The 24898-nt window shown below is 41.1% G+C and overlaps 2 protein-coding genes across 4 annotated transcripts in view; one reads left to right on the top strand and one right to left on the bottom strand.

Moving 5' to 3' along the window:
• Window positions 1-13505, bottom strand: part of spryd3 (SPRY domain containing 3) — a 79976-nt gene extending 66471 nt beyond the window's left edge. For both annotated transcript variants that reach the window (XM_080898508.1, XM_080898509.1), the window contains exons 1-6: window positions 13439-13505; window positions 7901-8028; window positions 6439-6514; window positions 1864-1988; window positions 1003-1138; window positions 723-911 (exon numbers count right to left, since the gene is read on the bottom strand). In XM_080898508.1, coding sequence (XP_080754634.1) covers window positions 723-911; window positions 1003-1138; window positions 1864-1988; window positions 6439-6514; window positions 7901-8028 — 654 coding nt within the window. In that variant the 5' untranslated portion in view covers window positions 13439-13505. The remainder of the gene's footprint in view (window positions 1-722; window positions 912-1002; window positions 1139-1863; window positions 1989-6438; window positions 6515-7900; window positions 8029-13438) is intronic.
• On the top strand, window positions 13089-20185 carry igfbp6b (insulin-like growth factor binding protein 6b). 2 transcript variants are annotated; one of them, XM_080898514.1, is made up of 5 exons: window positions 13089-13115; window positions 16034-16553; window positions 17406-17440; window positions 18187-18306; window positions 18659-20185. In XM_080898514.1, exons 2-5 carry the CDS (start codon window positions 16217-16219, stop codon window positions 18770-18772), a joined length of 606 nt encoding a protein of 201 aa, XP_080754640.1. In that variant the 5' UTR covers window positions 13089-13115; window positions 16034-16216; the 3' UTR covers window positions 18773-20185. The 2 variants fall into 2 exon arrangements, with proteins under 2 accessions (XP_080754640.1, XP_080754639.1); XM_080898513.1 differs by lacking the exon at window positions 13089-13115 and having other exon boundaries at window positions 15965-16553.
• Window positions 20186-24898: the final 4713 nt, after the last annotated feature.

Below are 24898 nucleotides of genomic sequence, written 5' to 3'. Positions count from 1 at the left end.
AGGCATCCACAGCACAGAGAATCAGGTAAAGTTTCATGATTTTAAGTCACATGCTGACCTATATGCTCTACTCCTCCTGTCATTTGAGGGTCAAAACACAACCGAAAAAACGTGACACCACAGGCACACTGAAGTCTTCTGAGGTAATAGGACAAATGCATTTAACATATGCTTTAACATAAGCTATCCTATTATTATAAAGGATTATAAAGGGGATTTCATAATTATCGTCCTTATAAAATTAAAGAACCACTGAACTGAACAAATATTTTACTAAATATTTTCAACTAATTGATTTTAGGTCTGGTGGTTAACATTTCTTCTTCACTACGTCTCACAAACACAAAAAAAATGCAGGGCAGCCATCCCATAATGGACTCTTCTGACACTGTTCATCCCATAATTAATGGCTTTGCTCTTCAACTGTGATATAACAACAAAAATTACACAGAAATTAAGTAAAAAAAAAGAGGTTTTACAAAATCTTCACTAACATTAAACATCAGAGCTGAGAGAGTCGGAGAAGCAGCACACGAGTTCCTTCACCTTCTCGATGTGGCTTGAGTGACTGATCAGTAATGTTTAGGAGGCAGCCCAAGCAAATTAATTAACACCTACGATAACCTTTTTCCACTAATATATAACCAAAAGCACTGAACTTCCAATGTTTCCAAACATCCCTTTTAATCAAGCAAAGAAGGAAAAAAAGAACCTGCTCTTACCGTGCCGCTCACCCTGACGTCATAAAGTCGTCCCCAGTCGTCCTCGTGGCTGTCAACCATCATCATACTATCATCCTCCTCCAGGAACCACTCAGCTTGCAGGTCGACCTTCACCTCCTCCCCCATAGAGTGCATCCCCACAGCGGGGAACAGCCCCTCTGCCGACACAGGAACCTCTACTGAACCCACCTGGAGAGAAAGCGGATGTAAAAATCCTGAATAAACAACCCTGCATGCCCATTTGAAATGAGCGTGTTATTATTAAAACAAAAATACCTACCTCTTTCCCGTTTTTGGTGAAAAAGACTGTTGTGATACCTGCTTCTATATTTTCTGAGTGTATTCCACAGCCAATGCGGTCACCACGAGCACATTTCGGGCCAAACTGCTTCCCTATCCCTGTGCCATTATACAACCTAAATGGAAAGAGGAGATAAAAATCCTTTTAAGAAAAGTCCAAGCTTCTTTGAACTACAACCGCATACTTTGTAATCTTGTACAGCTTTCACTACGTAAACCTTGTGTTGCCACAGCTGTCGCACTCTACCACAAAACAAGTAAAAGAATGCAAAAATTATTTCAAATATTCAGTAAACGCAGCCAGACAAGACGAAACGTTCCATTATCTCACTTAACATGAAAGGAAATTAAAAATATGTAAACACAATTACTTTGAAGCGCATAATTACAGCTCACTTTGGCTTGATAATTGGCCACACATCTGTCTGGTGCTGAAATTTGGTATCATCAAGTGAAATTAGATGCTGACATATGAATCAGTTCCTGAGGCAGAATGTATTGCTTTGAAAAGTAAGTCACGTGTATAAATCCAACACACAGTATTCATAGGATGAAGCAAGCAAAACTGGAAGGTAAAATATTTAACTGTTGATGAACTGGTTATTTACTTGTTCATCAAACAAAAAGAAAAAAATACTCTGAAAAAGTAACCTTAAACTACTTCTGTTAAATTTCCTTTTTGCTACTATTAAAATAGTCACACAAAACAAAATATCAACAAACCAAGAAATGAGGAAATGAGCAAGTTAACACTACCGAACCAATATATAAATGCAGCAGCCAAACCATGCAAGAAACCACCACTGCCCTGTAGCGTATAGGCAACTCCAGTTTGACTTACTTGCCGTTGTCAGCGTGATAAGCTACAGAGTATGGCAGCCAGCCCGGCTGGTGGTCCAGCCTGTAGAACTTAGGCACCAGGCCCACAGCAATGGTCCCTCTCACTCCTGTGTCCACTATGGTCACCTACACAAAGACACACACATTATATTGAAAACACACTACAGTGGCATCAGTTACAGTTCATTTAAGCCACAGTGCCAATAATGCCTAAAACATCGATAAAAGTCAGTGTCTAATGCCAGAAGCAAGGGTAAGGGTATAATATTCAGATATGAAATTCACAGCCTGAACTAACTGTATCCAGGTCATTTACAATCACATTAAATTAATTCAGTGCCACCACGTCTCTTGGTGGTCTGCAGTGTCTGCTGGCAGAGGTAGTTGGCTATGCAGAGCAAAGAACTGTTAGTACGAAACCAATGGAGATGGTGTTTGCACGCTGTCCTCCAAAAAATAATTTCCCCCAGGGATCAATAAAGTATTCTGATTCTGATATACAAGTAACTTGCTGTGTTGCATTGGGATATTATATTCCATATACTCTCAAAAAATACAAAGGTACTTTCATATGCTCCCTATTTTCCCAAGGGGTCAGCACCGTGGATGGACCACATGTTTGATTTGGCACAGATTTTACACCGGATGCCCTTTCTGACGCAACCCTCCCATTTAGCCAGCCTTGGGACTGGCACTAGGGACCAGCTACGTTTGTGTCTCGAACCGGGGATTTAGCAAGAATAACTAGCTTGAAGTAATTGTTTCCTGTATGACTTTATCAGTCTCTCACATCTTTGTTAAGGAATTTTGTCCTACACTTCTTTAAAATGTCACTTCAGTTCATTGAGGTTTGTGGGCATCCATTTATGCAGAGCTATCTTAAGGTCCCACCACAGCATTTCAATCGTGTTGAGGTCTGGACTTGGAGCCATTGCAAAAGCTTGGCTCTTCATTTTTCAGTTTATCACATTCACCCCACATCACCCAATCATGACCCAACTTTGCAAATGTAAACCATGCTGCCATGACCTTTTTAGATAGAAGAGGCTTTCTCCTTGCAATCTTTCCAAACAAACCATACTTGTTCAGTCTTTTTCAGTCACAAGCTTCAACACTTAACGTTGTTTACACCATAACAGCCATAGCCAGCTGCTTTTCGTTTCCCCCACAATGGCCGTTGACATTTTCTACTGTTACTGTTTGTGTACAAAACACTTCTGTACACACTATACCTCAACACTTCTGAATATCAACACTTCACAAAAATTCAGGTTAATTGCAATATTTTATTGTTTGTTTGTTTGTTTGTTTGTTTTACACCCAATTCACCTCAAATGCTCTGGCTGGCATTCATCAGTAACAAATGCTACTTTACCTGAACTTTTCTCTCGGTAAACATTTTTGTGTTTTTGCCAATGTTAGCCACTGTTAACTGGTGTTACTGAAGCTTTCTTTGAATTCTTTAGATCTAACATTGTCAGGCTCAAGCATAGCAAATAAGCTCTATTTCGAAATGAGAATGTAATGAAGCTGTTTATCAAAACAGTGTGATGTTTAAACACTCGAGCCTAACATTAGCTAGCATAATGTTAGCCAGCTATAACAACAACAGCTATGTCTGTTATATAGCTTATATATATTCTATGTAGCAGCTATCCAGAGACGAGAGAGTTGCATGTCTGTTCTGCTGATGGTATTAGTAATTACATAAGCATATTTATGTGCAGTTTTTTGCATTAGATCCCTGCCTTGAGCTCAGAAGATGAGGCTTGTGATAAAAGAGGAAGAGGATAGGTGAAGATGAGGGAAGAGATAACAGGAGGAGGAAAAACTGATGAAAATATAAATGTACAAATCTTAAATGGTTATGTATAGTTTTTAAAAAACTGATATAACTGATAACTGATACATTCTGTTTTTGTTCAGGAATCTGGAACATTAGAATACATTTGTATTTGGGTATAAAGGGATAACACGCTAACTGGGGTCAGCAGAATCAGCTTTTGGGGTTTTTGCACGTTCTCTGAGCATTGCACAGTCTGCTGTTGGAGAGAATTTGCTGGGACTTTTAATCCTGGGAAGACTGTGGTTTTGTTTAACACACACCTGAATGTTCAAACCTGCAAAATGCAAAAAAACCTGCTTTTTTCCAACTGGTGTTGAAACAGTAAAGGTATACTTAGTTTTTCACAGAACTCGATGCAGTCTTGTAAAAAAAAATCATTAATAAAAGTTTCTTTTCATATGACTACAACGATTTGCTGATATTGCCCAGCACTAGTCAGAGGTTATGCAATCCTAATCCTGTACAGGAAAATGGCCCCATCCGGTTTAAATCTGTATCAGCTCCGTTATGTTATTGGCGAACACTCCAAGTTATTTCTCACCTCTCTAGGTTTCCTTCATCCCACCTGTCTCTCTAAGTATATCAACATGTGAAACCAAACTTCTTGGGTTTCCCTTACTAAAGATTTCTGGTCTGATTCCTTTCCAATCTGGCATTTGAGAGATTATAGTGTAGATCACTGGTTTGTAAAAAAGTACATTCTTGGCCTAGGCACAATACCACTTCTGTGCTGTTGAAATATCATTTGTGTCTGTATGATATAAATAAAAGTTACAAAAACATGTGTGACAACTAAGATTAGGAAAGAGCAGGAATGCACGCATGATGTTCCGTTAAGTTATGATAGTTTTGACTTTTTCAAATAAATCTATTAAAACAAGTGGAATGTTGCAGATGTTCAGTCTGGGCTGAAAGAAGCGATGAGGAGGAGAAGTGGAGAGCGAGCAGCGGTACTGACAACGGAGCTGAAATGGATTCTTTGTGAAAGCTGAAAGATGGGGAAACACGAGGATAGCGGTGACGCAGACGCGCACAGAACCCCGACCTTTATCAGAATAAATTCTTCCGAATTTTGAGATATCCTGGGAACTGACAGCATGTGCGTCACAGAGTGGAGAATAATGTAGCGCAAACCTCTGGGTAATGACCAACGTAAAATCCACTAAATGTCAAAGAAATCCATCCTCCAAATGTGATTCTTGTTTCAGTATAAACATTATTATTGTGAAGATTTTCCTTGCAGGGGAGAGAAGAGAGGTCATATGTGAGTTTGACATCAGATTTAAGAGAAATGTCAACTCTGGCACATATCAGGGACACCTCACAGCTATAAGAAATAATGTCAAAGCATGCTGCCAGCCTGCATAGAGTCTCAGTAGAGGAATATTTTAACATATATCTGAAATGATGCTTCTCATGTCAAGAAGAAAAGATGTGAAAAGAAAACTAGAAGAAGTGAATCATTTGAAGAAGTATGGTATTGCTGGAGGGTCCTGTCTTAGTATATTTGCAGCCCAGCAGAAGAGACTGGTTCAGTAGATATCAAGCCCCGTTCAAAACGATTTGCTCGTAATGCATCGCTTTGTGGCTGATGTTTGGTTGCTAGTGGACATTCCAGGCTCCCCATTGCGTCAGTAACCCTGTAACATATGTACCACCCCCCTCACATGCCAATCATCGGTATCCTACTAGTGAATCGGTCGCTGCATCAATGCCTCATCTAAAAGCTGATTTTAAGGTTCACTCGGGGCTTGTAAATCCAGTTTTTTCACCTCACTACAGGCCATTGAGATTCTTTGACATTTCATGGTCTCTGGTTACCACATGTATTCAAACAGGACCAGTAACTTCAGACCAGCAAATTCTTGGAACGGCCTCAAGGTGACTACCAGCTCAGTAGTTCCCTGAAGAACTACAGTCCCTCAAGGGTGATTTTTTTGTCTAACTTACCCATGTGGATGCTGGATTTAGGAGTATAGATACGTGTGAGTATTAATGTTAAATCTAATCTACTAATAAAATATGTTTTATTATTAAAGATTAAGATTCCCAGTATATATATGTAGTGATGAAAATTTGCTTTTTGTGGGTTGGTAGGGGAAAACATTGGACACTGCCTAACTGGCTACAACAGTGCTGTGTGCGGTAGTGAGAAGGATGTTCAGACTATAATCTGTGGTGACTGTGTCCACCCCAGGCTACCCCTTGGCTCCGCCCGTGTCCGTAAGGATAACAACTATCAGAAGGAACTGACGCATCAGCTTTGCTATATAAATGTATAATAACCTCTCCTGCTGCTAGTCTGAATGCCTTCCTGTCTGCTGAAAAACACTGGTGTGGTAGACTAATCTCTGCGCTTACAGATAACCACCTAACTGACACCCCATCCCTCATTCCAAAGCAGCTGGGACATTTTTGAGGTAGTGGTTTTGCACTGGTGAACTGAGGCTGTAGGGGGGCACCGAGAATTTAATATGAAGTTGAGAAAATTGTCAGCAACTGGATTCCAGGGGATAAAATGGCTGGATGGAAAAGCAATCGCGGGCACAACCAAGGATGGTGGTATGTGGGCTATCATATAATGAATAACGATCCACTGATTTCATATTGTTCATCCACTTCTGCTGGACTTAAACATTACAAAGAGGAAGCAAGAGAACAAATAAATCCTGGTACTTGGAATACAATAAAACAATGCTGACATGCAGCATCACTATCGATGTGCCTTACCTCAAAGTAGCAATTTCCCTTTGATAAAGGCCGGCCAGCCACATAGCATCCCACTTCTTCAGAGTTCCCTTGGTAACTAAAGAGGAGAAATTACAGGTTAACAATGGGTGATTTCTAGTAATTGCTGTATGCACAGTCAGAAAGAATACATCTCATCTCACACAAAGTCCTCTTGATTTTGATCAATAGGCACACACCGACACAGCAACAGATGTGAGAAATAAGATGGACATTAAAATGCTAATAATAACAAAAGCAGATTTATATAATTCAAATAAACCACACACGTGTAATGATTGCAATTGTTTCTGCCCTTTGTGGACTTTCTTTTGAGACTGTTGTCTGCTGCGTGTTTGATCGGGGGAGCAGATCACTGCTGCTTTATTTCCTTTGCCATTCAATTTTGAAAATTAATAAATAAATATATCCATGATGAAATGTCTCTGCAGACAGCTATACATTTGTGCAGACTCAAATCAATTCTCTTTGGAAATAAGAAGAATTTGTTGAGAACAAAAATGTTAAGCTATGCAAATAAATTAGACATGTCGCTATTCCTGGCTCAAATAGCACACATAAGCACAATGGGGCCACATATACAGTAGTTAAGGCAAGGAGTGAGCTTCCAGACATGGTGCATTATCCTGCTGGAAGCCGCCATAAGATGATAGATGGGTACGCAGTGGTCAGAAAGGGATGTACATGGTGAGCAACAATACTCAGATAGGCTGTGACTTTGAAATTATGCTCAATTAGTGCTAAGGGGGAAAAAAGTGTGCCAGGAAAATATCCTCCACACCATTACAGCACCACCACCAGCCTCAACTGTTAATACAAGGCAGGATGGATCCATGCTTTCCTTGTTGCTTACCCAAAATTCTGATCCTATTATCCAAATGCTTCAGCAGAAATGGAGACTCATCAGACCAGGCAACGTTTTTTCCAATCTTCAACTGTCCAATTTTGGTGAGCTCGTGGCAGTAGTGGCCTCTGTATCTACTGAAGTGTCTGGTGACTTTATTTTGTATAGAAAAACCCTGTGTTTAGAGATTTCAACCAGAAAACCTCCTGTACATCTTTAGTGTGTGAACTTCCAAGCCTGTTAAACCTTCATGTCAGGAAATTTCTACCATCACCAGTGTTGCTTTGATGATGGTCCATGCTGGCCCATATTCTTCCCTACTTATCCATCTTAGAGTCACACGGGAGATGGAACCTTTCCCAGGATTATGTTCTACATAAATAAACTGACAAAAAAATAAATTGCCAAACTGACTGTTACTGGAAATGAAAATATTTATCATGGCACTGATAACTGTTCCTAATGTGCATCAGTAATTACAAGAGGCTCCAAAGGTCTAAGCAATACAAAACAAAACAGTCCTCTCTTCACCCTGTTCAACAAAGCCAAATGATCTCTTCAAGTGAATCCCCAAACAGTGGCATTTAAGAACAGGCTGACCTGAGTGTGTCTCCATCCTTCTGCAGCCTCATATATCGCTCCTGTGCTGGTCGACCATCACCGATGTCTCTGACACGACGCCTCAGATTCAGGAGGCATCTGTGGTGTAGTACGTTGATGTCATCCATCTGAGTAAAGAAAATGGAACTGTTAAAACAAAATAAGCACTTTATGATCATGTACAGCAGGCTCTGTAATCTTTACTACCAAATCACACAGGCCAATCTGTTGTCTAATCTCTCTTCTTTTCTTTTTTTTTGGGGGGGGGGGCATGTCCGGTTTCCGGTTAATGATGAATTGACTTCATTCTGAGACATGTAATTCTTTATGTTCTCCACAAATTATTCCAAACTCTTTGTTCTTCATAGCCACAACCTGGAGTGATGTTTACATGTGCCTGGTCAAACAAATCTAAGAGTGAGGACAATTTATGTCTCACCCTTCTGCACTTGACCTAAGCACTGCTCAATAGGCTACGTTCACACTGCAGGTCTTAATGCTCAATTCCGATTTTTTGATCAAATCCAATTTTTTTGTCTGCTCGTTCACACTACAAATAAAATGCGACAGCAAGCGCTCTCTAGTGTGAACCCTCAAAGCGGCCCGCATGCGCAAAAGAAGACGTCATACACAACGCGCTCTGTTTAGACCCAGAACAAACTGTTGTTGTTTGACTGATGGCCTTAATATAAAGACTTCGGACTTCATGTTTCCCGATTTTTGCTTTAAGTTATTTTGTTATTTACATAATAATGTAGATAACCTAATAATGATCCTTATTGCTGTTTTAGAGGAGCGGTGCTTCAAAGGATAGCTGCAGATTTCTGTCAGAACCTGCAGGTTATGCAGTACAAATAAAATGTTAACGTTTCTCCAACGTTGTCTTCCCAGCAGTTTCACCGGATGGCCAGGAAGCGTTCACGATGTCTTCTCTGGCGCTGATAATTGGCGTCTGTCTTGTGTCAGTGACGTAAAAGACGGATTTAATGCGACATGACCGTTCAAACAGCAGTCGCTTTCTGAAACATCGGATATGTATCGGATTCAGTACCACATACGAAAGTGACCCAGATCGGATTTGAAAATATCGGATTTGTGCCGTTCACACTTTCATACCATGATCGGATATGGGTCGCATAGGGTCAAAAAAATTGGATTTGATGCGCTTTCGCCTGCAGTGTGAACGTAGCCTTAGTTGCTACTAGGGCTGGGCCATATTATACCGTTCACGGTAATACCGGTATAATGTTAGGCTACGATAGGAAAATGAAATATCGCGATAGAATATGAGTAAAACGCGCATGCGCAGTGCCTTTGTTTTCATACGCACATGGCCGATTGTTGAGTGAAACAGATGAACCAGAATTGGTTTGTAAAAATGGTGCAACTTCAGTGATGTGGAACTGGTTTGGTGTTTGTCCGTCAGATACACGACAAAGCACATTTTTTTGCAGAACATGCAAGCGGCCGTCGGACTAAGATGCCCTTAAATCTGGGAGTAATCTGGGTCCTAAACTCCGTATGCTTCAGGTCAAACGAACACTGCAGCATCACTAAGAGTTAAAAACTGTCTAAATTCTTTCATCTTTAATAAAACGATCAGCATTGCTGCTTTACCAGGTGTAACTATGAAGTTTAACTTCCAGGCATCCATGAAAACAAAAGTTATTACATTTAACGGAGTTAGAAGCTAGCAGGAAGCTAGCGGAAGTTAGCTCGCTAGTTTCGCTAGTTACCTAAGCATGATATTGCATGTTCTGACTGAGAGATTTCTGAAAAAAATCAAACGTACAGCTCTGCTATCACTTCCAACATAAATGAAGACAGGAAACTAAACAGCAGTGACGTTTGTAGGGTTACTGAAGTTGGGCTAGCTGGTATATAATTATGTGCTACGTGATCGCTAGCGACACAGCTATGTTAGCATAACATAAACAGTGAAGCTGGAGGACAAACACTAACACTTTTCCACTTATAAAAGTTAACGTTAAGGTTCCTCATGGTTAGAGACAAATGCAATCGCATGGCAGGATGCTGTAAAAGGACCAATCTTCAGTCAGGAGAACAACTGAGATAATCCATCCACAATACGAGGTTAGTCATTAATATACTGCAACAACATGGGAATAGAGCAGCTGCCAGAGAATTCAACATTAATGAATCAATGGTACAGAAGTGGAGGAAGCAAGAAGAATGAGTTTAATAAAGTTTGATTTATCTGACTGCTTTGTTTCGCTTAATGTGCCTTATAATCCCGTGCACCTTATGGTCCGAAAAATGCGTACTGCACACTGCAGTTTAATGTTGCAAAGCACCTCTTTTTAACTTCAGTGGATATTATACATGGTTATGCTCAGGATATGTCAGCCCATTTCTACTGGAAATGCCTTTTGGTTAAACTTTCAGCAAGGAATTTGCATTTGCACTGTTACATTTTTATAAAGCTTTAATGTACATAAAAACCAGCTTCTTGTTTAAGTGAAAATAAATGATAGGTTGTCTTTTTGCGCTAGTAATGTTGTGGAGTTGTATTTTGTCTCGCATCAATTATATCGTCAGTTATATCGTTATCGCAAATTTTCAAATATATATCGTGATAAATATTTTTGGCCATATCGCCCTGCTCTAGTTGCTACCTTATTCATAAGGGGTTTCCACAGCTCTGCATATTTGATTTAGCAGATTTTTACACTACATCCTCCTCCTGACACAACCCGAAAGGTATTTAATAATAATAATAATAATAATAATAATAATAATAATAATGGATACTTTATTGATCCCCATGGGGAAATTACTTGTTTTTCTCTGCATTTGACCCATTCACTCAGTGAAGCAGTGGGCAGCCCACTAAGCAGGCGCCCAGGGAGCAGTGTGTAGGGACGGTACCTTGCTCAGGGGTACCTCAGGGTAGCCGTTAAGTGGATTCGAACCGCCGACCTTCCGATCATGGGGCGACCACTTTACCTACTGAGCTATCCCTGCCCTGCCCTGTCTCCTCCCAGGATTGAACCACGGATCTTTCGCTGGTTAGGCAAATATGTAAACCACTACACTACAGAGCTAACAGACATCAGCTTGAAGGCTTATTTGATCAACTCTAGCCTCCCATTTTCAGTTAAGCCCCTTCTCACACTGACGAATGCAACAGTTTGACTGTTTATCTTATTTATTCCTTGGAGTAACTGGAAAGAAAATAGCTGAGAAACAGTCTAAGAGAAGTCGAGGAAGTCAGACAGACCTCTCAAATTATATAAATCCTCTTCCAGAGGCTCCCAGAACTCTGGGAGAGGATTCTGAGGGGTCTGTCCAACAATTTAGTAGTTAATAGAGATGGACCGATCCGATATTACGTATCGGTCCGATACTGACGTAAATTCCTGGATCAGATATCGGAGAGAAATAAAAAATGTAATCCGATCCATTAAATATCAAAAAAGCACCTCACAAAACTTACGACACGGCGTAACTCGGTTCATAACCGTAGCACGTCGGAGCAGTATGTGTCACGTGATAGAGCGGCTGTGTGTATTTGTAGCCTCGCTACCAAACCAGCATTTTATCTCCGAGGAAGTGATCCCAGAGAGAAGTAAAGCAAGTGTGTAAGTTCATCTCTGAATGTTTGTAAAGCATTCACACGTTAAGCTTAACGACCGATATATGGAGCGACTGCCTCTTCTCTCTTCCTCCCTCTCCTGCTGCTACTTAAAACGTGAAACTGATCAATGATCAGCTGATTGGCTTTTCTGTCGCAAGTCCGTCTCTCTTCTTTGTTTATCGCCCACTTCGCGCCAGAAAGAGGAAACCAGCGGCTGAACAACAGCAGCACGTTTAAGCTTGATAATCTTTTGTTAGAATTTATTTAATATTACTTTCTAGACCAGGATCCTTTTCTACATAGCTGACAGCTGGTAACTGTGCAGGGGCGGATCTAGCAAAGTTTAGCCAGGGGGGCCGATAGGGCATTAACAGGGAGAAGGGGGCACAAAGACATACTTTGACCTTTGGGGTATGAACTAACAGCCAGACATTCACCTTCAGGAATTTCTGGTAGAGAGCAGTATTCATGTTTCCATCAGTTACAGCAAGTCACGCTGAAGCAACAAAGCAACTTCAGACCAAAAGCTGTCGCTCTTCTTATGAAATGCTGTGTTAGTTTTACGCCAAATGTAACAAGACGCAAACTTTTCTGTCATCAGTTCCCAGACTTTTTTCTCCCAAAGTCTTTGGAATCATCAAGATGTTGTTGGCAAATGTAAGGCAAGCCTTTATGTTCTTTTTGGTTAAGAGTAGTTTTCACCTTGGTACACTCCCATAGATGACATGCAGTCTCTTTCTTATTTTTGAATCATGAACACTGAATCTTAACTGAGGCCTTCAGTTCTGTAGATGTTGTTCTGTGTTCTTTTGTGATCTCCTGCATGAGTCGTAGATGCGCTCTTGGAGTAATTTTGGAAGGCCGGACACTCCTGGGAAAGAGCACTACTGCTCCAAATTTTCTCTATTTGCAGATAATGGCTCTCACCGTGGTTCACTGCAGTCCCAAACCCTCAAGAATGCCTCTCTAATCCTTTCCATGACTTTGTTTCTCATCTGTTCTTTCTTTCGATTGTGGCATGATGTGTTGCTTTTATCCTGTTTCACTTCATCAGACAGATTCTATTTAACAGAATTCTTGAGACAAAAAGTCTGGCAGCAATCAGTAATATGGCAAATATAGTGAACTTCAGTTGAAAATGAATGTGATTAATTGCAGTTCATTCGTGATTTAACGAGGGGGAATTTATTTTTCACACAGGGCCAGGTAGGTTTAAATAGCCTTTCTGCTTTTTCAGAGAACTGTATACACTTAATAACATGTATAAACCGCCAGTCAATCATACAGATGAGTTCCTAAATAAATCTCAGTCTTAATCGTCACCTACTTTCTATAACCATTTTATGAACTATTAAACATGTATCAGCACGAAGAAACAGGTGGCACACACACTGAAGCTAGCCAGAATAAATCATAGTTATGATAGTTATTGACATTTATTAAAGTTTTAAATTCTATAAAATTCTTGCTTCCAATGACCCCAAGGCATAAGAGAAACGGTACACTAGAAATACAAACGTAAAGCTTTCGCCGTCACAGTCGCAAGAAGGGGGCGTGCCGATGTTTACATCTGTCATCCAGCTGCCGTGCTAACGAAGATGCTAGTTTTAAGTTCAGGTGATGGTCAAACAGGTAACTTGTGTATTGTTAGCTGAAGGTTACAGTTAAGGGATGATTAAACGAGCCTCCAAAATTACAAACATCAGCTCACCAGACGAAGAGGGGGAGAAAGCGGTTGAATTTGGCCAGGGAGCTAAACGCAGGTTAGCGTCATTAGCGGCTAATGCGATAGCCTCTTTATGCTTCAGCGCAAAGCAAAGAGAACAACGAGAGACTGTTCCCTAAAGCCGGAGAGCCGAGTTTTGCGTCAGTGTAGCCGTCATTTCCGATAACTCACTCGCTAACCTGCTATCTAGGCAGTAAATGAGGCAGAAACTCACTTTCGTCCATCAGCTATCCATCCATCAGCGGCACACTTGTGTAAACTTTGGGAACGGCGCTTCCCAGTGACGTCACGCCCCATTCCGCTGAACGGGCCAATTGCAGCGAGGTTTGAGAAGTGGTGAGAAGCCACTTGGCCAATCCCGCTTCTGCGATGTATATATCAGCCATGTATTTGGCACCATTCATTATGTTCATGAATCCCTCACCACACACTTTACACTCTGTAAACCTCGCCTTCTGTTCACAGGTTCTGTTTCATTATCCCAAACTGAAACATTACTATAAATATGAATTAGGCAGTTGGCTACCTCAGTAGGGGTCCAGAGGGGATTTGACCCACTCCCCACCACAGGGTTTGTGTAGAAGAAGAAGTGGCAGCAGAGAGAGAAACTTTCTGAGCCAGTTGGGACAGATCTGAACTTTTATGGAGGAATCAAGAGAAGGAAGAAATTGTATTTAGCCTGCCCGAAGGAGGAAAAATGAATAATCCAGGGCACTGTGGAAAACAGAGCCCCCGTCGGTCTGGCAAGTGTCTTGGAACATTCTCCTAATATGTGGAAAAGGACTAGAAGTGCTGCGGCTAGCAAGCTGATGGGAACACAAGACGGCAGGTGATTTCTGCCCTTCTTGCCAAGATTAATCAGAACAGCAGGCGGCTGATGGCAAGGCCGAAATTGGCCTCATGTAGCCCTGAATTCCAGCCAGTACAGGCCGGTGGGTATGTCTGTATGCTCTGCAGAGTCTGAGCTGCTACTGCGGGAGCCAGGCACACGTTTTAACAACTAAATGTCTTAAGGTCAGGCACTGTATTAAAAAAAAAAAGCTAGTGAGAAATGTCATTACCACTCAGCGTTGTTGGCTTAATATAAATATTTATGCCCTGTTTGTTTGCTTTTACATCTGTATGCGGACCAGTGAAAGGCAAGGTAAAGTTATAACCTTGATTATTATCACGCATAAGCACTGTTTGAGAAACAGCACTCCCTGACGGCTGCAGACTCCCCCAGCAGGACAAAGCTCCTACCAGACTACAAAACCTGAAAGGAACACAATAAAGGGCCTAAGGTGTTGAGTTTTGGCCTCCCCCAGTCTGATCAAACATCCCAATGATGTGCCAGAACAAGCCAAAACCACAGAGGTCCCACCCCTGTAACTCACAGCACCCAAAGGATCAGCTGAATGGACATCCAGAGAGTTCCCGTGTCCATGCCCTGATGGATAAGAGCTGTTTTGGCAGACTCAATCAATATTAGGCCAACCTCTACCAGTGATGTTGTAATCCTGTGATATGTTGCAGGGATAGTTGGGCATAAGTGACAAGAGTGGCAAAAAAACAAAAAAACAAAGAACTGCTCCCAAAACATAAATGCTTTTTCTAACTAAATGACTATACACAAAAGTGCAGCTTTGACTAAGAATGAGAGGTCTGATCTAACCACTTCACTCTCTCAACTGCAGTAGTTGCAAAGTTACTTTTTGCATATGCCTGTAAGAAAACAAGACTTGTGCCTTTTACAGTTTTGTGCGCTGTAAAAACATCATTTAGATACACTGAATAATCTGAATCACATGAGAATATTTAACATAACTGGGCTGAGGTGTCCATTTTATTATGCCACGGTCAAGTGTTGTACATTGAGAAGAAGCGCAGAGGAATCAGTAGCTGAAGAAAATCCTCACTGAGTGGAGCATAATTCAGTTTGGTCTTGTGCATTTGTCCCTCTCCTCCTCCCTCTAATTATCCAGATGATTACTCTTCCAAGTCAAACACCTGGCAAGCAAAAGCTCCAACTGCCATTTAATATCTGATAGCTACTGAAATATAATCTAGAGGTTTAACAGCTTATGAAAGACTGGATTAGATGTAATGCAATATCCGACATGGCAGTGATTAGGCTGATGCACGCAGTTGGTGCGTGGAGTAAACTTACATCAGTGTATGAGCACGCTGGATTTCTTGGTGTATTTCTTCTGAATCCAGCTCATTCTGTGAACTTTGACACGTGTGACAGAAAGACGGAGTATTACAGGTGTGTAGCTCAGTTTTAGGATTACATGTTTGCTCAGGAAACATTCTGTCATAACCTCAAACCGAACTCGAGCAGGAGCGAACACACAGCTGTGCATTTGTCGTGGCGAATGACAATGCAGTGGCAGCGCCGCCGATGGAAGCTCATACTATACATTTGTGTTTGTTACCATGGCAAATGTTCTTCCAGAAAGGTCTCTGACATTGGAAAAAGTGCAAATGGCTGAACGTGACTTCTACTGTTTATGCATGGGTGATGTTGAACATAAGTGGAAGAAGAAGGACTAGATGAATGTGTTCGTATATACCAGGAAAGGGTGGGGAGATTTTGATAATTTCTGAAAGAACATAATCCACCCCCCACTTGCTCTGTCTCCCTCCCTGCCACCTCCCTCTCTCTCTCTCTTTCTCCCTCTCTCTCTCTGAGTCCCAGCCCCTGAAGGTGTCATAACTGTGCTCTCTCTCTCTCACTCTCTCTCTCTATCACCGCCTTTCAGATCTTTAAAAGCTGGTGCTTTGCCGTGTCTCTCACGATCTCCATTTGTCTCATCTGGCACTGCAGGGGACTCTCGACCGGCAAAGCACCAAGGAGAGCTACTGTATAGAAGCGGGAGGAAGACTGAGGAAAGAGGAGAGAAAGGGAAAGAGAGTAAGAGTGAGAGAGAAATATACATCCAGAAATAGCATCAGCTACATTTAACTGACAGAGAGTGACAGTGTGGAGAACCTGAGACCTGGACAGAAAATGCCTATCCTTTCTAACTTAACAACCGTTGTATTGTTGCTCATTGCTCACTGCGGATCATGGACCGGGGCGAACCGCTTGGGTCCCTTCAAGGTCTGCCCTTCCTGCAAGGATCCACTGGGGGCAGGTCGGCCCCCCAGGGACCATAATGCTGCTGGCAGCACGTCAGTGCTGGCCCAAGGAGAGCCCTGTGGTGTGTACACCCTGACCTGTGCCAAGGGGCTCCGTTGTGTTCCCCCACCAAGGGAGCACAGCCCCCTCCAGGCTCTGTTGCAGGGAAGGGGCATTTGCGCCAAGTACAGCAAGACTAGTCCCACCGAGAGGCCCCACCCCACAGGTAAGATACTGTATTTACACACACACGTGCATGAAATCACATAGGCACGCACCTACAGATGCAAACAGGGGCTTGCACGGCAACTGCATATAGGCTTGATTTAAAGGGGATATATGGCGACAGCCACACATTAGTGTATATACAGTGTGCCTCCCCCAGTATTGCTATAAATTGCATGTGATGCTGTGTCACTTACCAGCACAAGAAGGGACAATTAGTATGTGGCATTTAAGCCTGGTTGCATTTTGTGCACCACTAATGAATTTGCAGACCTCTGGCATCTGTTCCGCAGCACCTCTGGCTTCGCTGTTGATGAAAATGTCAGTTCCTTTTATGGTGGAAAATCACCACAATCACATTAACAAAGAGAAAACTACACCTTGTGTGAGCTTTCTTCAATTTTGGGGGATCTGTAAGTGAAGATATGCACCCATGAAGTGTTATTGTTACCATCCATTTCAGTGACAGGGTGCATGACAATGATCTGTCCAACAAGCCGGCTTCTCTGTAGAGAATTTAGAATGAATGTGAAAACTGTAACAGTGTCACCTACATTCTGATCAAGCTGCTTTTTATTGCAGTGATCTCCATCTACTGTTCAAACTGAGATACTGCGATTAACTATCTGAAAAGGAGCCGTACTGACAGAAATTAGGTCTCTCATTAAATGGCCAGCACACATGCATGTCCTCTTACTGAAGGTTCATTAATGTACTACGCTAAAAGAAGCAAAGCTATATCACAAAGTGTGAGTGCATTATTTTAAGTATATAGTGTATGATCTGACAATGGGTGCTGTTTTACCGGTATCATGCTTCAATGTTCTCATGTCGGCGTGTCATTTCCTCTCAGGTCCACATCCTTCACACAGTGGTGACATTGAAAAAGTAAGTTCATCCTCTTATTGTGAGATAAGCTACTCCATCTTCACCTAAATCATTAAAAATCTGACATTTCTAACCCTGTTATGGCTGTATGTTGAGCTGCATCTACACAGTTCTTCCCATAGATCCTCTGTCGTTTGGGGTGTTGCAGTGGCATGTACACACACACACACACGCACACACTGCTCTGAAGCCATGCATTATGGTGCATGATGTGTGTGCTGCTATGCGGCAGAACTAATTGAGCATGATGTGAATCAGGAAAGTTTCGAGCCGGCCGCTGCCGCTACAGATTTCTCAGTTAGTGAGCTGGTTTGCTGTGCAGTGTCTGAGCCAGTATGGATGCTATAAGTAGAATGCGATAGCCACCTAAATGGTCATATTTAGGTGGCTATTGCACAGTTCAATTTCTCAAAGTGACACAAAAACGCAGAGTCACTTCAAACCATTCAGTGACCTGAAAATCAAAAGCATTGTATAACAATATGGTTATATAATGATATACAATATGTGACATCTGATCTATATATATAGAAATGTGCATTTTCTCTGCTTCTGGCTGGAATGCTGCATCACCGTAGCTAATCCTTAGTGATTCACATCGACATGTGTTCTGCAAAGAGGATTTCTGCCAACACAATCACCTGAGGGGGATAGCAGCTTGCCACTGCCACTCTTCATATTAAGGCAGGTTCTCTCTGTTTGCCTCTGGCGGTGTTTGAAGTCACACTCTGCGTTGCTGTTTTCAGGCACCCTGTCGCAAGCTGCTCAATAGCGTCCTGAGGGGTCTTGAGCTGACAATCTTCCAGTCTGACCGCGACATCTATATACCCAACTGTGACACTCGTGGCTTCTACAGGAAAAAGCAGGTAGAGCATTATCAGTAGAGCTATCGTGAGGCATGACAGTGGAACTTTGTTGAGCTTATGTGATGGGAAAATGTCTCGTTGCTGCACTGACTTGGTGTTACTGTACATGTGTCAGAGCTGCACTCCACTGCAGCTTTCTGTTCAGTGCATCCACAGATTAGTGTGTGACCACAGGGGCTGAGAATAACTGACACCTCTCTCTGAGCCTCTCAGCTGTGGGCTCAGAGAATCACTACTGCGCTATGATGACATATCATTTTCTCTCTCTGCCTCCCTCACCACCTTTCCTACCCTCTATCTCGGCGCTCTTTCCCTATAAAAATCTCCCTCTCTTTCCTTTAATTTCACACAGTGCCGCTCCTCCAAGGGCATGCAGCGTGGCCACTGCTGGTGCGTAGACGAGCTCGGCACGCCCGTGCCTTCACGTGCCAGCGAAGATGGTACCATACCATGCGATGGCGAGTGAGGGACAAGTCCGCCTGGTTGCTCTCAGCCTGGAGGAGGTGGAGAAGGAGGAGGGCGAGGAGGAGGTGGAGGAGCAGGAGCACGGGGAGAGGGGGTGGCTTTAGCTTGTGCTAGACACTGCCTGGACAGGAGGGAGCAGGGATAAACCACTTCCTATGGAAAATACACACCAGTTAATGTCCTCTCTATAAGCAAGACAAACACACTCTCACAGTCCAGCAGTAGCAACAGTAACATCTGCCTGAATGTTCAACAGTTGCAGCAATGTCCTCTGCGTCGTGTGGTGGCGCGCTGCATGCTCACATTATTGCTCCGTGAACTGCCTCAGTGATCCAAGCTGTATCTCTCCGAATGATCTCTATATTCCCTGGCTCTTGTCCTGGCTTTCTGGTAGATTTTTATTTTCCCTTTTCACTTTAGGATAGCTGACACTGCCTGTGTTTGTTCTGATCTCAGTGGGCTGAAATACTGTTACGCAGGTGATGTGACACAAACGTTCGAAAAAAAAGTGTCTCCCTCACCGTCCTCTCTCCCTCTCTCCAAAGATACACTGACATCAACATACTTATAATTGACAGAATATTTCTTTTCTATTAATTTATTTTTTTTGAGTATTTCCATCAAGTACTGCTTGAATCTCACAGTATCTTATATATATATGTCAAGTCAGAGAGAAAAAAAAAGTCATACTAATATGATCCTGGAAGCTTCTGTTCACTTTCTTTGTCAAAATAGCGTTCTGACTGCTTATTGGTTGATTGTTTGTACATATGTTGGATTTTTGTGGTCGACTGTGTGTTCTGAAGTGGCAGACAAAAAGCTTACGGCTGTTACCCTTTTCAAAAAGTTGTAAGGCATATTTTTATACACGTCAATATAATATTTTATATATGAATTGTTGGTTTATTTAATGAACTACAGTACAATGCCATGTATTTTTATATTGTCAGCAGTTTCTTATTTAAAGACAGAGATTATTTTATTTCATGTTAGGGGAAGTGTTGTGCTTTAGAGGCACTTTTATGGCAAAACTCATCACATTCATCAGAGCTCTATTCAACTGCTGTACATCTTATGGTTAGATCTCATGTTTTTAATTTTCCTTTTTGTTTATTTATGCTTTGTTCATTTGAGAATTTAAGAATGTCCATGTTACTATTATGTTTTCTTTTGGCACATCCTACTTTTAAAATTATGATTTCAGTACAGAAAAAAAAGATCAAATTTGTTATTGTTATAGTATGTCTTTCCCGAGTCCTTGCAAAAGTCATGAAATTGTGTGCTATTAAAGTGTGATTAGAATTTATCTATTTCTGACCAATCTTGTTGTGCCAATGTGTGTGCCGTGATGAAAGGTCCATGCACAAAGGACCTGTAAGATTTGCAAATATGAAAATAAAACATAATGATAATAAAAAATAGAGAAGAATAAAACATATATTAATATAACAACTGGTGTTGTGTGTGTTTCTTTTGTGAAATATGTCATTTGAGAGCAATTTTAATCACCCAGGGAGTGACCAAGAGAAGAAAACAGCTGTAAAGATAATTTCTTTAGGCTCAAATTTTCACAACAAGAACAAGCAATTATGTAATTAAAAAGGACGTAGTTACACTGATTAAAACACTTTACAGTAGACTGAAGTTAAGTCTCAAGCTATAAGAAATAATAATACACTATGTGTACTATAAATTATACATAGATGTATGACTGCATAATGCCAGTGTTTGTAGCATTTAAATGCAAAACTAAGACTAATTAGCGCTAAAGCCAAATGTGTGTTTGGACCAACATTTGTTTACTGATAACAGCTAGAGCCAGTGCTGTGTATATCAAGACTTAATTAGGTACACTTGTTCAACTACTTATCAATGGAAATATCAAATCAGCCAATCACATTGCACAAACATCTTAGGTTTATTATCCAAATTGAACATCAAAATTGAGCAGAAAGATGATTTAAGTGTCTTTGAACATGGGATGGTTGTTGGTGTTAGTTTTTCAGAAGCTGCTGACCAACTGGGATTTTCCTACACAGCCATCTCTGGGGTTTACAGAAGGTGGTCTGAAGAAGAGAAAATTTCTAGTGAGCAGCAGATCTCTGGGTAAAAATACGTTGTTGATGACTGAAGTCAGAAGGGAGTAAATAGACTGCTTCAAGTTGGTTGGAAGGCTGCAGTAATTCAAATAACCCCTCGTTGCAACAAAGATATGCAGAAGAATATCTCTGAAAGTACAATGTCAAACCTTAATGTAGATGGACTATAGTAGCAGAGACCACACCAGGTCCCACTCTTGTCAGCTAAGAACAGACTTTGGCATATACAACATGCATGCTTCCAGCATTTCACAAAACTCTAATCATCTTAAAATGATTTCTTGAACATAAAGTAAGAGGTGTAACGTGAGAGTATTTAGAAGACTTGGTCAGAAGCTTTGCGGCAGCGTTCTGAACAACTTGCGGACGATCCACAGAGCCTTCACACAACACGTGAACAAAGAATTACAATAATCCAAACGAGATGAGACAAATGCATGGATGACCATTTCTAGTTCTGAGCGTGATACAATGGGACTCAGCTTAGCAATATTTTTTAAATGATAAAAACAGGAGTGAACCAGTAAGTTAGCATGAGTGTCCAAAGTCAGAGCTGAGTCAAAATTTACACCAAGGGGATGGGCGTCCAGGTACACACCGGCTCACTCCTTGGCAGGGGTGGAAGTAACGAATTACAAATACTCACGTTACTGTAATTAAGTACATTTTTTGGGTACTTGTACTTTTACGAGTAATTTTTCAAGTTTGTAATTTTACTCATACTTGAGTACAACTTACACCATGTAATCTACTTCGCTACTTATAAAATCAAAAGTCACTACTGAGTACGCCCACAATTTGAATTAATATTCAAACCTTTCGTCTGCATTTTTGCAGCCAATAACGCTTACGTCTTAAATTGGCGCGGTCTCCCGCGCCAATTTAAGACGTAAGCAAAGAATAAACTCCGCTGCAGCAGCAGGCACAGGTGTCTGGAGGTGCTAAATGGTGGAGTATAAACTACTTTATAGACGGAAGATCTGGAGACAAAGAAGCCAAAATGGAGACAGAGGATAACACTGTCAACCATGAAAACGACGTAGAAAAGACGGAGGACGCGTGCCCGTGGCCATACCTGGAGGAATTTTTCGTGTACAGAGGGAGAAAAGGAGACAGCGTCCAGATGCAGTGCAAACTTTGTTTGACCTCTACAGTCATTTCAGCTTACAAGACTTCAGCATCTAATCTAAAAAAACACATTGAGGTAAGAGGTTTTACAACTATACGTGTATGATATTGCTTTCTTATTTTTCATGTGTGTTAAGGTTACTAGTTTGGCTAAGATATTGTCACCGCCATTGGTTAGCCTGATATTAAAATAAGACGGAGCTAGCTAATGTGCTTGTGTGTGCATGCATAATTGAGCTACAATTCGTAGGAATGTTTTAGCTTATTATTTGGATAACCACCGTCATTACAATAAATTAAACTTGTAGTCATTTAAAACTCACAGGCCTACAATCAGCTGGCATATATATATATATATATATATATATATATATATATATATATATATATATATATATATATATATATATATATATATATATATATATATATATATATATATATATATATATATATATTCAAAACAAAACTTGAACACAATGCTGAGCTGCATCTCAAATTAATCTTCCAGCTCTCAGCTGACATGTACCAGAGCCCGATTGATGGATCAGTTGATCAGTATCATTGGCCTGATATAGGTCTATCATAGTGACGTGGCTCTTAATCAGTAGGGTTATATGTTTCCCAATATGATATATTTTTTTAAAGAACATAATGTGGATTGTTTTTATTTGTTAGCTGTATGGGCAGCATTTTTGTGTATGTGATCCCTTTTCTTAAATTAGATTTGCTATATACACATATTTTGCTCTCTTAGTATTTTTAGGACCTGACTAATACTGAAAACTTTAGGGTGATACTGATAAAAAGGAGTTAAAAATTTAGATACTGATACATTGGTCGATACTCTTTTTACAGATAGTATACATATTACAGAACTTAGAATGTATACAGAAATTCATGTTTTTTGCAATGATCGTTCAAAATTGGTTTACACTTGTAAATAAATACAGCAATATATCTGCAAAATTTGACCAATTCACCACTCTTTTATACTATGCTCAACAATCAAAGATTAGCTCAAGTCTAGTTGAATAATGTTTTAAAAATGTGTTTTCCTTTAGTGTTAATCACAGTGATGTTATGAAGTAATGTATGAACCTGACGTATGATAATATTTATCTCTACAGAGGAAACATCCATCGAAGATTGAGCAGTACAATATCACTGTGGCATCAACATCTCGACAGCGAAAGACCACAGCCACACCAAACAAGCGCTCAGCAAATACGCAAGCCAAGTTACCAGACCTGATGTTGAGAGCTGCAAACAAACATGTTCCACAAGCAACTGTTGACAAGCTTGTCATCAATTTCATATGTGAGGGTCTACAGCCATTTGCAGTGGTAGAACAGCCATCTTTCAAAGAATTGGTTACCACATTACAACCTCAAGCCAAAGTCATCTCCAGACCCACTGTCCGTGCCAGAATCTGTGAAGCTGTTGATCACATGAAGATGACTTTGGTTGCAGCATTGGATAAAGTCAAATTTGTTGCTACCACTACTGATTGTTGGTCAGCTCATCAGAAAAGTTACCTTGGAGTCACATGCCATTGGATAGAGGAAGAGTCCCTGGAAAGAAGATCTGCAGCACTAGCATGCAAAAGATTGAGAGGGTCTCACACATTTGACATGCTTGCTGGTGCGCTTGATGATATCCATTGCCAATACAAGATTAGAGGCAAAGTTGTAAGAACCACAACTGATAGTGGATCCAACTTTGTCAAGGCCTTCCACATGTTTGGGGCACAAAATGATGCAGATGAAGCTGAAGATGAAGCAGACCCAGAAACTCTTGACCTGACTGACCATATTGACTACCATGAGGCAAGTGCAATTCTTGATGAAGACTCTGGTTTGGAGTATCAACTTCCGCCTCATCAGCGATGTGCATGTCACCTGCTAAACCTTGTGGCAACATCTGATGCTGCCCTAGCAGAGAGCATGAATGACACCTACAAGAGGCTCTCCCGTGCAACCTTTGCAAAATGCCAGGCCATTTGGAACAAAACTGGCTGATCTCATTTGGCTAATGAAGTGGTAGAGGACAAGTGTGAGCTACAGATCATTCGTCCCAATGCAACACGATGGAATTCAACCTACCTTGCCATTGATGAGAAGGGGGAAGATGCCACCAGGAGCATTTGTGAGGAGTTCAAGGTGAAAATGTGAGTAAAATTGGACACCTACCAATATGGTTGCAAATTTTGTGAATTTTCCTTAATGTATGGTTAAAAACGTGAGCAGACTCTTAATATTAAATCAGAAGATCCCTATTATAGTCATGGTGGGTTTTGTTGTTGTGTCTTACAGGTTGAGTCCTGCAGAAGTTGCATTCCTAAGGGAGTACTGTACCACCATGAAGCCACTGGTGAAAGCTTCAAACATCCTTCAGTCTGAGTCCACTTCCTTTATGGGATGGCTCCTGCCAGTAATCCAACAACTACTGTCCAAACTTAGCAGGCTGGAGACATCAAGCAAGACATGCGTGCCACTCATCAGAGTCCTGCAAAATGGCCTTCAAAAGCATTTTGGAGCGATGATGGAGGATCCAGAGTTGGCTGCAGCTGCAGTCCTCTTACCCAAGTTCAAGACTTCCTGGACTGACAGAGCAGATGTAATAGAGGCTGGTAAGGATTCATGTGATCCCATTTTTGTGTATTTTTACATTTGAACACATGCTTAAGTGAGTATTTCACCTAATACATTGTAAGTTATTGATGGTCTGTCCTGAATACTAAACAATCCTTTTTGAGAATTTGCCGATTTTAAATTTGTGTTCAGGAATAATCACTGAAATTTAAATAACAAAATTGTGTTATCTACTTGCAATTACAGCCTTGACATACATCAAACAACATCTTGAAACGACAGAGCATGAGAGTGAGGATCAGCAAA

This window comes from Rhamphochromis sp. 'chilingali' (genome assembly GCF_963969265.1).
Source record: "Rhamphochromis sp. 'chilingali' genome assembly, chromosome: 12".
Classification (NCBI taxonomy): domain Eukaryota; kingdom Metazoa; phylum Chordata; class Actinopteri; order Cichliformes; family Cichlidae; genus Rhamphochromis; species Rhamphochromis sp. 'chilingali'.
Note: the sequence above shows the minus strand (reverse complement) of the source record. Positions and strands in the feature narration are given on the sequence as shown.

What these genes read in the sequence shown, in the direction of transcription:
- igfbp6b (XM_080898514.1), top strand. Translation starts at nt 16,217, where the DNA reads ATGCCTATCCTTTCTAACTTAACAACCGTTGTATTGTTGCTCATTGCT. An exon ending in CGAGAGGCCCCACCCCACAG is followed by an intron (nt 16,554 to 17,405) that starts GTAAGATACTGT and finishes ATTTCCTCTCAG; the next exon opens with GTCCACATCCTTCACACAGT. An exon ending in GCTTCTACAGGAAAAAGCAG is followed by an intron (nt 18,307 to 18,658) that starts GTAGAGCATTAT and finishes AATTTCACACAG; the next exon opens with TGCCGCTCCTCCAAGGGCAT.